This window comes from Phoxinus phoxinus (genome assembly GCF_949152265.1).
Source record: "Phoxinus phoxinus genome assembly, chromosome: 1".
Lineage (NCBI taxonomy): Eukaryota > Metazoa > Chordata > Actinopteri > Cypriniformes > Leuciscidae > Phoxinus > Phoxinus phoxinus.
Genome location: NC_136876.1, coordinates 21,209,753 through 21,223,141, shown reverse-complemented (window position 1 = coordinate 21,223,141; position 13,389 = coordinate 21,209,753). Strand labels below are relative to the sequence as shown.

The following is a 13,389-nucleotide window of genomic DNA, read 5'->3' as shown; positions in this document are numbered from 1 at the left end:
TTTAGAATCAGTAAGATTTTTAAATGTTTTTTCCCCTTGTTTTTTTGACAAATTGGAATGATTTCTGAAGGATCATGTGACACCGAAGACTGCGGTAATGGCTGCTGAAAATCCATCACAGGAATAAATTACATTTTAAAATATATTAGAGTAGAAAACACTTATTTTAAATTGTAATAACATTTCACAATATTACTGTTTTACTGTATTTTTTAACAAATAAATGCAGGCTTGGTGAGCATAAGAGACTTCTTTCAAAACATAAAAAAATCTAAATTATTCCAAACTTTTGATCTGTAGTGTCCAGTATATTTATTTATCATGCTATTATTAAAGGCACATTTGTGGGAAGTAAGTCAGTGATGTTTTCTGTGTATCTGTTAAAAGAGCACTGAGCCATTGAGCGTATCTTAGAGCTGACACAGCTTGTTTCTGATAAAGAGCAGGTCTTTGTAACTCACCCACACGCTCAAACACTATTACATCACATCCTCCATTTATTCCCAGTTTATGATGTGTGCTGTAAATGCACATTACATGTGTGTGTGCTTTTTCCCGTGTCTGGAATACATTACTTACCGGCTTTGACGTCACTACCGCTCTCACAAACCCCAGTCACAGCCCGCCACTGACCGCCATCATAAACTACAATTACAGGTTCCGCTTTACCAAGCCAGTGTCCAGCTTAACATATTCTTTCTCTGTTCATGCATTTATTTTTTTTGCCATGCTGAAGCAAAGAAGCACCACTTTTGTGTGTTTCGAGACCTTTTCTTGCTTGCATGGCCTTTATGTTGCATAAGGCATGTGTTTAACAAGTGTGTTGACTTGTGGTGCTGAGTTTCCCACACTTGGGGTTGATAAATGTACGAATAAGATTATTTAACTATCAAGGACGTTTCTTTCCTTTCATTAAAAAATAATACTGGTGGGACAGACTCTTAAGAACAAACAGCTTGGTTGCATGGAAAGTCCCTGTTAAAGTAGAAAGAACTAATGAATCGATGTCATGGGTTGTTTTCTTCATTGGGTAGATCAGACAGTTATAATTCTCCAATTTAATTCAGCTCAGATTTAAAAGCACTTGAGTTGATTCCATTTGAGTCTAATTCTGATGGTCGTGTTTCAAACGGATCCAAACAGTTGCTTGTCTTTTTAAACTATTTATTTAAAGCACTGCCTCGTGAGATTAAAACATTGTGAAAATTAGGCTACACTCACTCACTCACTCATTTGTTCGTAAATCGGAATACACTGGTCATTTTGTATGCTTGTTTTCAGCCTGTGAGAACAAATCATGTCCAAACCTCCAAAACTGTCTGTTTTCAGTAATGTTTTTTTAAACTGCAACTGTGCGTTGTAGCATAAATAAATTCTACTGAAAAGATCATGTTTTTTTTTATTTTTTTATGAAAGGCAAGAATTTCTTATGGCGGCCATATTGAGTGTTACAATTTCTCCCATTCATATTTCTATGAGTGGTCTGTCTTCTGGTGAAACTCAAGGCAGTCATTCTGAATGTGGTTCCATTAGCGGTTAGTTCAGTGCTAAATTGTGCTGGCAGCCACAGCTAAGAAGTGATTCACTGACCACTAGAATCTGAGACTGTTACTATGGGAGGGAACGAACATCCTAGAGAACACAGATTTAAAAAACGATGTTGGATAGGTTCTTCATCAAGTTAGACACTGCATATATTTTGTGACATCTTCATAGTAAGAGAATTATACCATGAATGTGGTTTGCTTCGGTGCATGTCAATGTGAACAGTACACCTACTTTCTGTTACCATTTTTAAAGCTATCTCAACACTTTTACTATGAAAAAATATTTATTTTTGAATGGTTACAAATACCCAACTAGATTCTCTAATGGACTGAGATAATATTAAAAAGGAAGAGTTTAATAACTCTTGAAATGTAGAAGGAGATCAGAACAACAAGCTCTTACATTTTCTGAGCCGTTTAATTTTTTTGTAATAAATCTGGATAGTGTTTGATCACTGATAGTGGATCTAATGCTGGGTACACACCAAAAGATGTCCCGATTATCTTGATGGTTCTACAGATTATTTTATCAGATTTTCCCTTGGTGTGAGGTGTGTTAAGAGTGTCCGAACCTGCTCAGAAGAACGTCGGAGCTGCCCCGATCAACATGTTGAATATTTACGATCAGAAATCCTGATGTGTGGGGGGAACCACGAGGCCAAACGCGCCCACGCTCTGGAGATTATCCCGTGAAACGAAACAATATTCATTTAGAAAGCGAGATGATTGAAGACGGAAGCACTCAATCATGGCGCAGCACAAAGTGAAATTGATGTGGACAGCAGAGATGAAGGATCAGCTTGTTGATTTGTGGCAACAGCACGAATGTTTATACAACGTGTCAACCCTTTTCTTTTCTTTTTTGTGAATTTTCTGTGAAAATCATTCCAAACAATATCATCGCAATTTCTTCCTGCATATCGTCCTCCATGCTTATTCTGAAGTCTCGCGAGATTTTGCAAGATTTCCTGTGTTTACAGTCGTTACAAATGTGTTCGTGTGTGCTGTCTTTGTAACATCATGGCACACCACACACTTTAGGAGCAAAACGGTTTAATCTAGGATTTTTTTGTCCTCATGTTTGTGGTCTATCACATTTTGAAAATCTTATAAGATGTAAAAAAACTTTCGGTGTGTACCCAGCATAAGACAGTGGTTCTCAACTGGTGGGGTGCAATAAGCCTATTATGAACGTTTTGTTGTTTTTAATGTCAAAAATATATATTTTTTAATTCTTAAAAAAATAAAATAAAATTATAATCGTGAAGCAATGCCAGTTAAGAACCACTTATTGTGAAGCAAAGCCAGTTGAGAACCACTTATCGTAAAGCAAAACCAGTTAAGAACCACTTATCTGAGGGGAAATAGTTGGTGAGTAGGGAAAGGAACTGAGGGAAGGAGAGAGTAAGTTTCACACAGCAGTTTTTCCAGGACTGTAATGAGTTACTTCCTGAAATAGTGTTGTCAGAGACGCAACAGCATTCCTCAGATGCTCTGTCTAACATACAAGACATTGGATCTTCTTTCCTACTTTCCTTGCAGCACCATATTATTACTACATTACTCTTATTAATGCACTCTCAACACGCTCATGCACTCTTCACCCTTCACTCCAGCCAACTTCATCCAAACTTGTCAAAATTCTCCTCATCTGCCTTGGTTACATAACCAGCTGTCTTTGCCCCCCATTCAAGATGATTCAGATCTAACAGAAAGATGTTTTCCATTAGTCTAAGCACCTGAAATTTGCCTTTTCACTGAAAATTTCAAAGTTTTGTGCTTGCTGTAGGACTGTCTTTCTGAACCAATACACATAATTCACATATTCTGGACAATCAGTTCCCTATTTTAAAGAGGAAAAAAAACACTCAATAGGAATGTGTTTTTGCTGGTTACAGGCTGACAAACATGAGAAAGAGGCAGTCAATGGTCCGGTTGACCTGTCACCTCTCTCGGGGGTCCGAGACTGAGAGGGGCCCGATGTTATTGGCACCATCTGGCTTTGCCTTTGAAATAATGTCATGTGTGGGACAGGTCGAGCTGTCTGGAGGAGAGCCAGATGTGGAAATTCAAACAAACTTAGGTGTGCTATATGTGTTTTTACCAACAACTACCTCCTATTTTTACAGAAAATTATGCAGTTCAGCCTTTAAAGCCCAAAGCCACAAATCAAAGTTATGAAAGAAGACAGCACTGTCAGTTTTTCCATGTGCGTAGCACAGAATCTTTAGCATAGAGTGTGTGCCAGCTTGGATTTGGCACATTTTGATGTCTACTGCATTTCTGATACTTTAAAAATGCAGAATAGCTGCTAACTTGATTTAGTTGTATTTTGATTTGTCAGGAACTTCTGGTGTGTTTAACTTCAGTTTTGCAGTGCAGTTTGGAGAGTTTAGAGGAAGTTTAGAGATATGGATAATTTCAATTGCTAAAATACTTTTTTTTAGGAACCAGGAACAACATTTCTATCAAACAATCATAGCTTGAACACTACCTCTTACCCCTACCTCTAACCCTAACCTCCCCTGGCCTGAAATGAGTTGATACCCCCAACTCCAACCATTACATTAAATTGTTCCATGACTAGCCAGATTGATCCAGGAACGTGTCCTACTTGGAGAAATTGCATTAAAAAAGTTAAACTTTAAAGCAAAGGGACTAAATGGCAAAAAAATACTTAATTCGTAATTCTTTAAGTCGAGACCTGAAGGTTGGTTTAGACATGTGGTTTTGAATTCTCAGCCACTGAAGTCACTTTGAACTTAAATGTGGTTCAACTTCAATTGACAAAGAAAGACCTGTCCCACAAGTCACAAAGTGTACAAAGCTCACCTACTGTATGTCCTATCATGTACCAACATGAATCTTCTAACCCATAAATTGACTTGAAATATGTGTCTCTTTGACAGACACGAAGGCTGACGAAAGTGGAACGGCAGCGTTTCAGTGAAGAGGTGGACATGCTGAAGTGCCTGCAGCATCCAAACATTGTCCGTTTTTACGACTCCTGGAAGTCCACCATGAAAGGGCAAAAGTGCATTATCCTTGTGACGGAACTCATGACGTCAGGGACACTGAAGACGTAAGTTCAGTCTGTGCATATATGTACAAAATTGCTACGAAAGTACTTGCAGATGGTGTGGCCATTAGAGATGCCAGTACGAAGACAAGAAAATATGTCACTCTTGTAATTGAGCTTCTGCTCATGCTTGTGGATTCTCACATGAGACACTGAAGCCCAGCTGCTTTTCCATTCTTTTTCCCAGATTAATAACTGCACTTTGTCATTTTGCAGACACATTTATCAAGAGTTGCCAACCGTAGAATAATTGCAGTCATTTGGAGAAGTGTTTCGTTCAATAAATGAAAGATCTCAGCTTTTTATTGAGCTCACTCTCACTTACAACTTCCGAACCTATGGGTTACAACCCAGATCTTTCACAACTATGCCACCACCATACAGTAGTTTAAATTTATATACAGTAGTTCATTAACAGTAGCTCTGTCCCAAATGGCATCACAATTTGTGACAATGTTTCACAGATTGTTGTAGAAGGTTGCCCTGCAGGCACATCAAAACTGCATAGAGAATGTGAACTAAAAAGACAAATAGGAGAATTAAATAAGTCCAGAGCTAATTTCCGAACCTAGTGATAATTTTTTTACTGCCAACTGCCTACATAGTCCACCAAAATATTGCTCTGCATGGGAGACTTATTTTAGTAGAGCTTGCTGTTAGCATGTTCCTGAGCTAACAGTGCATTACTCTAATAATGCATTCTGAATTTGCCTTCTTCATTAAATTATGCTGCCTTAGAATTTAGCTAAAAAATATGGCAACTATAACTAAAATGCCTACCTTTTGAAATAGCCTTCATTTTTAGAAAGTCCTTTAAAATCCTTTCTCTTGTAGGCAGTTTGCAAGGTTTTGGAACAGAGCGTACATTTGTTTGCCTTGTGTTTGTCACTGTGTTTTAAACTCAATGGTATTCTTGTTTGCTCTTTCCCTGTAGGTATCTGAAAAGGTTCAAAGAGATGAAGCTAAAGCTCCTCCAGCGTTGGAGTCATCAGATCCTCAAGGGGCTTCACTTCCTGCACACACGAACTCCTCCCATAATTCACCGAGACCTTAAATGTGACAACATCTTCATCACGGGCCCCACTGGATCTGTTAAGATTGGTGATTTAGGCCTAGCCACTCTCAAGAGTGCCTCGTTTGCTAAGAGCGTCATTGGTAAGTTTGAAAAATGTAGTGCTTATTAAATTTACATACAAACTAATTTTATTACAAAGGAAAAAGTTACAATGTCAACAATTTCTCTTCAATCACTCAAGAAGAACTTTCTTTGACCTTCATAAGAGTTACTGTAAATAGTGCCCTGAGCTGCCTCTACTATGGGCTAATCTTGTTAGTTTTCTCTGTCAACTGTATTTATGCCCCAGCAAGGGCTTGACACAGATTTCTCACTTCACCTATATACAGTGCTGCATATATCACATTAACTCATTAGCTCAGCATTCGGCACGGTTTAAAATCTGATCTTTTCACGCTGAGTTTAGGAGAGTTCAATGACATGATTCATGAATAAGTAAAGAATGTGTAACCTGGTACATCAGGCTAGTCCAACCAATAGCTCAAGTTCCCAGAATTGAGTTTTCAAGGGATGCTTGTTTTCAGTATCTTAAGTGATTGTGGAAGTCTTTGCCCTCGAAACCCGCTCAGATCTCAATGTATTGTGAATGTTTATGATTGTACATTTAACATTCAGCCACTTGGTGGGCCAAACAAAGCTCTTGGATCACCGCTGTGCCCTTGAGCAAGACACTGTAACCCAGGATACCACCTTAGGACTGTCCTTGTAATATGTATGCTTTGGATAACTAAATGGCTACTTAATGCTTATTTTTTGACATTGATCTTTGCTCAAACATAGGAACCCCAGAGTTTATGGCTCCAGAGATGTACGAGGAGAAATATGATGAAGCTGTGGATGTTTATGCCTTTGGCATGTGCATCCTGGAGATGACCACATCAGAGTACCCCTACTCAGAGTGCCAAAACGCTGCACAGATCTACCGCAAAGTCACCAGTGTAAGTCAATCCTCGCATCTGTAATGCAAGATTGAGATGGATGTCACTGCCCCGGGCTGCACTTAATATGTAATTTACCGTCAATACAGACTACATTGGCTTGTCAGGTTACATGAAAAGTATGACCTCTTTCTCTGTCTGCCTTTCAAATGTACTACAGCTTGCGTAGTTGGCCTTTTTTGAAACCATGCACCGATTCTCTGCTCTTTCAGCTCTCGGCCACCCACTTCATTGGCCATCTCCTCTCAAAGAGGCTACAAGGCTTTTATGAGTCCACTAATGGTTGTGTGAGGGCTTTATGAGGTGCTCAGTGACATTTCTTTGCAACAAGAGGACAATTAGCGCATCTCTCCTGAGTTGTAATTCTACTTAGGATATGCTGATCTTTCCTATATCTCTAATCAACCCCCTGGTTAACCACAGAATCCAAGATGATTTCTGATTACAGTGTTGCAAATGTGTCGTTTCATTGTAATTGTGTGTAATGCATGCTAACCTCAATCTTTGAGTTGCATGGTTATTTCTTCTACAAGGGGTGACTTTTTCCCTTGGGACAACTCATTAATAGTCCAACCAATCGGCATGCTGCATGAATAATATACAAAGCATAAATCGCACAGTTAAACAGTTCTAGAACAACACTAGCTGCATTGTTGAATGCAGAAGCCCTAGAGGAGATTCATTATTTTTGTAGGAAAACTGCCTGATTTACTTTTTCTCGTCCTGAAACCTCAAGCAGTATTTCAGTTCCATTTAATGATGTATTTAATAGCCAACACATGTTGAAGAAACACTTTTCCTATTCATTATATTGTCCTGTCCTGCATCATGGTCCAGTGTTTATGACATTGCAGCCATTCAGTTTTCAATCAGCACATTCTTTGGTTGTGTTTTGTTCCTGTTTTCCCTCACAGATTGGTGTTATAGCGTTGTCAAGGTTAGGCCATATCAGATTCAGCTGATAAGGAAAGAGGAAGGAACTGTGAATGAGATGCTTGCAGTCATTTGTTTGTCTGACATGACAAACAGACGTCACCTTTTATCCTTCTGTTGCTGATACAATAGAACAGTGAATTTGTGGTATTATGGCTTTGAAGTTGGCATGCAGAAATTACATGGTTGGTCGGAGAGGACATTTCCGTTTTCCAGAACACTAAGCGATAAGGATAGGCAGAGCGAGACAGTAGCATTTTTCCAAAACGTAGTGTGCTGCCCATCTAGGCAACATTTTTAAACATTATGGGTTTGCTTCTGTTGTATGACACATACAAAATCTAAGCTAGTGTCGTACATATCCATTGTGGTGAATGCAATCCCAGAAAGCACTGCGGCAAGCTTAGTGGTATAATTGTATATGTTATATATTTACATTTATCTAAGTATACACGACACTACTGTTAAGAAGTTTGTGGTCAGTAAGATATTTTTTATGTTTTTTTAAAGAGGTCTCTTATTTTCACCAAAGCTGCATTTACTTGATTATAAATATAGGAAAAACAGTAATATTGTGATATATTATTACAATTTAAGATAGCTGTTGATGAAACATTAGCCCCATTCACACAGCACTTTGAACCCGGCAAATTGCCGGCAAATTGCCGGAACGCCTTCTGTGTGAACGCAAACACGACCCGGGTTTAATGCCGGGATCGATGCCGGGTTGGGGACCTAGTAACATTGCCGTGTTCAGACCCGGAACGCGCGCTGTGTGAACAAAAGCCAGGACAAATGCCGTAAGGGGTGTGTCGTAGTGATGATGCACGAGCCTTCGCAATTACGTAGTTATCGTGCGACTCTGTTAGAAGAAAGTTTGTGTTCGTCATCGATACAAGAAAGAACGAAAAGATGTCTGCAAACTGGACTGAAGCAGAGACCCGAGAGCTCCTTGCAATCCGCGCCGAAGCTGAGATCGTTCGCCACCTTATACGTCACATCATAACGTCACGCGTCTATCCGGGACATACCCGGGTTGTGTGTGAACGCGCTCTCTGATTCCGGCAAATCACTGGCAGTGTGAATGAACCATTTTCAAACGAACCCGGGTCAAATCCCGGGTCACTTTATCCGTGTATTTTCCGGAATCTCTGTGTGAAAGGGGCTATTGTCTTATTATTATCAATGATGAAAACACTTGTGCTGCTTAATATTTTGTGGAAACCTATTTTTTCATGATCCATTGATGAATAGACAGTTCAAGAGCATTTATTTGAAATATACATGGTCAATTTAATGCATTCTTGCTGAAAAAAAGTATTAATTTCTCAAAAACAAAATTTTGAATGGTACTGTACATGTCATTATTATGAGTGTTGCATTTATTCTTGTTTTAAACATTAATATAATTATATTTATGACATTTTATGGTTAAAATAATAATAATAATAATTTGGGGTTAAAAAAATAAGGTGTTTCTCTATTTTAATAGTCCACTTTAGACATTCTACTATCTATCAGAAACTTGCCAGCTACATGTCAACTAACTCTCATTAATTTGTAACTACAGGTCAACTAACTCCAAATTAGAGAATTAGTAGACATAATGTGCACTGATATGGAAATTTTGACCGATAACCGATAATTCTTTATATTTGAAAGCCGATAACCGATATATTGGCCGATATATCTAAATCCACATTTTTATATAATTTTTGAGAGCCTGATTATGAAAACAAGTCTCAAGCACACAATTATATTGTTCTCATTACAATTCTAGCCTATATGACAGATTTTTGCTGCAGATGTTGCACCTTAACTTATATAAGATACAATATGGTGGCTGATATATCTTAAATTCCTAAAAGTGTCAGTAGATATTAAGCAGAAACTTTACTAATCTGTCTAATTTTACTGTGATAATTTTATAGTTGTTTAATATGGTTAACTCTGACAAAAATAAAACTACTGATTAAGATTTTTCTGTGTACCGGTATGTTTATGTCTCTTGTATGTCTGTATTTGCATGTCCATTCACATCATCAATGACTCGAGCCAATCATAATTCACTGATTATGACTGTTAACTTTCACACTGCACACAGTGGATCAGCAATGCGGGATCTAAGAGTGCGGACACAAACATATGCAATGGCCCCTGACAAGCCTGGGAGGGATGCAGAGGAGTTCAGTGGGGCAAAGTGGAGCCCAAAGGGGCTCGAACAATGTGCCTGAGTATCAGCTGATTAGAGAATGTGTCTCAAAGGGACATTCATATTTGACCCCAACGGGCCCTTGCACTTCCCTGGGTTAACGAAAATCATCCTCTGTGTAGCCGGGGGCTGAGAGCGTGGGGTTTGTGATACGGCGGTCGTGATCTGTGGAGGAGGCGTTTGACCCTGGCATGTTTATAAGAGCAAGAATGACGCTGTTGTTTGTAGATAGCTGTACGTTCTGTTTAGAATGCGAATGAGTTTTATGATCTGCATGAGTCTTTAACAAGCTTTTAAGAGATGGGAAAAAGAATGTTCAATTGTTCCTGGAGCAGAGGAAGTTAGAAAGACAAACAGCAGCTTTTCAAAGCTGTTTTTCGAAACCACACGTCCCAGGCATCCCAGAGAGACAAGGCATGTGTAACACAGAAAATCATTCAAGGCAGACGGTGAGCATTGTAAACAACCGGCTCCCCTCAGCCATGCAGTTCTATTTGTGTACGTTTGTTTTAGGCGATGTGCAAATACCACAAAACACACGCAAAACACACAAGGTTGAGCTTCAATATTCAGTGTCTTAAGTGCACAACACGTTCTCCTACAAACACAGTCCTCTGTCTCATGTGTTTGTTTTTCGGATAGGGCTGGACGGGTGGGCCCTCGAGCGCAACTTTATGAACTGCCGTCCCTGCACTTAAAATTCTTGTGTTGTTATGCCTCTTGCAGCTTTAGGGTTACCATGGCAACACAGTCTCTTATTTAGTTCTTAACCTGTCATTCTTTCTAACTTCTGAAAGTCTATTGTAAGGTAAAAAAGGGTGCTTGAACCACCTGTGGCTCATTCCTGAAATATAACAGCCTCAAGAGCCTCACACCTTACAAGTCATTTGGTCCCCCTTTGTTTTTGTTTTGTTTTGTTTTCAAACGTTGTTAACACTTTAGTTTAGGGTCCAATTGTCACGATTAACTATTTGCTTATTATCATGCATATTACTAGGATATTGGTTGTTTCTTAAAGTCATTTTATAAAGTAAGCACATATTAATGCCTTATTCTCCATGACCATATTCTACATCGCTTAATCCTACCCAATACCTAAACTCAACTACATTACTAACTATTAATAAGCAGTAAGAATTGACCTAATCTAAAGTGTGAAAAATATTTTTTTACCTTAATTTAATTTATCATCAATGTTCACTATTTCCATTTAGATAGATGGATGGATGGATGGATGGATGGATGGATGGATGGATGGATGGATGGATGGATGGATGGATGGATTGGATGTTGGTACACACTAAAAAATGTTGGGTTATTTTTAACCCAACATTTTTAAGTGAGTAAGAAACATTGTTACATATATTTATATATTGTACCCTTTATGTAAATAGTTTATTTAATAATATTACATTTATTCCTTTTTTCTAACATGGTAATTGAATTGTAATGTAAATTTAATGTTTATTGTCCTGCATTTCATTGTAATATATATATGTAAATAAGGATATTTTGTACTTTTAATTTCAGGTTAGTCTGTTCATCTAAACTAATTTTCAGTTGTTTCATTAATGTATTAATGAATATTAATGCTGTTGTTGTCGTGGCTCCAGCTAATTAAGTGTAGTACAATTAGTCTCTCTTGGACGTGAATCTGGGTCCTGTATTGCCATGGGGACATGGACATCTGTTCTCGCGAGGTTGTGGAGGCGTTAAGACCAAACTTACTAGTGTGCATGTTAATAGGAGGGCAAAAGATTGTGTAACACCTCTGCATATCAGAAGTGCTATAATTAGACCATGTTCACATCGCTACGAAGACTGTCTCCTCATCTGCCTACACATAAACATAGATGAAACTAAGACGAAACCTCATTATATTAAACGCACATAGAATAGGATGTTTTTCCAAAAACAACGTGCACCTTCATTGTGAAAGTAAGCTTTTTCTGTCTCAACTGTGTGTATCTGCAGCGAATTGAGTGACGCGCAGAACGAGAGGAAAATAGACAGAGAGAATTAAGGCTGGATCAGACGTCAATTATGTCTGTTAGTCTTTGCGGAGCCAGTGATGTCACTGCAGCATGTGGTCGTACCACATTAGCTCAAATGATAAAGCATGGCGCTAGCAACACCGCAGTTAGAGACTCAATTCCTATGTTCTGATAAAATGTGTAGCTTGAATCGTGAGGTAACAAACTTTATCTGACTTCCTTTCATCCATGGAACAGAAAAGAAGATATTTTGAAGAATGTTTTGCCTATAAAATGGAAGTCAGTGTGGTTCAAATGTTTTTTAGAACCCAACTGAGACACTGAGGCGTTTTTCCTAATATCTTCTGACTGGTGTGTTCCACAAAAGATAAAAGTCACTCAGCCACCATCATGGCAGCTTAAACCGTTCTGATTCCATAAAATAACACTGATGTCATGTTTACATACAATGAACACTGAGCCACACATGATGCATTTACTGAAACATGTTACCTTGCTGTTTTTTTGTATATTTAGCTTCCAATTCACTCCATGCTGCTTACCTGTTAAATGGACAGCGGAGATCCCATCAGGCTCGAGGTCCGTGCCAGTAAGATGATTGTGGTCAGTTAGCAGAGATGCAGGAGAAAAATGACCCAGCCTTTTCACTGCAATCAAAAGCTTTTCAGGTTTATTTATTGGCTTTTTGTGAGCATAATGAATCTTGCCTGTAAAATGAACAAAGATTTAGCCAAGCTAATCAACTTAATCACAGTTCTCATGAGAGAATGTTTAGACGTAAACTACTCGGCCCTTTAACACATGGTTCCTGTAGACACATTTGTGGGATAGTGTTCATGTTTATGTTTATATACTGTACATGAGCACATTCATTATTTGGAGTTCGGCATAGTTTGTTTGTGAAGCTTTCAGTTTGTTAAAGTTGGCATGTTAATGTTGTCAGCTAGAAAGGTTGGCTTATCTGTCTGCAATCCTTGGGGAAAAGGTCATTTCATATCTAAAACTGTGATGTTTTCTTACTAAGAGCAACTGGGCCTGACAGGGAAGGGAATCGGTGCTAAGAGTTTGCTCTTTGATAGCTCATGAGACTTGATGGTATTTCCTGTTATGTATCATATGTTTAGCCAAAATATTCCTAAGGGATAAGACTCAAATGAGGATATGAAATGAATGGGTCAAATTAATTCACAAAAAGATTGAGTTGTTTAGTTGTCCTGCTCGCCATCTTAAGACTGTTACAGCATTTATTATTAACCTTAGTTAATGTCAATTTCTACATTACTGAATTCGTTATATTAAAAAAGTTATAAATGAACATGAATGTATTTTGAACGAACATTAATTCACTTTGAACAATAATATTTTTATAAATTAAAATTAACTTAGGTTAATAAATTAATTTTGATCATATATACACAGGGTCCCCGCGGATCCTTAAAAATTATTAAAAGGTCTTAAATTCGATATTTAAAATTTAAGGCCTTAAAAAGCCTTAAAGTCTTATTTTTACTTATGAAAAAGTCTAATATTTACCTATGAAAGGTCTTAAATTTTAGATGACACTTTGACGACGTATCTAAATGCTTTCCAAATGAAAACTATCTAATTAGC

The 13,389-nt window shown here is 38.1% G+C and overlaps 1 protein-coding gene across 3 annotated transcripts in view; it reads left to right on the top strand.

The window, feature by feature from the left end:
- Positions 1 to 13,389, top strand: part of wnk4b (WNK lysine deficient protein kinase 4b) — a 56,588-nt gene that overhangs the window by 19,201 nt on the left and 23,998 nt on the right. For all 3 annotated transcript variants that reach the window (XM_079630102.1, XM_079630101.1, XM_079630103.1), the window contains exons 2-4: positions 4,457 to 4,629; positions 5,561 to 5,781; positions 6,482 to 6,639. In XM_079630102.1, the coding sequence (XP_079486228.1) occupies positions 4,457 to 4,629; positions 5,561 to 5,781; positions 6,482 to 6,639 (552 nt within the window). The remainder of the gene's footprint in view (positions 1 to 4,456; positions 4,630 to 5,560; positions 5,782 to 6,481; positions 6,640 to 13,389) is intronic.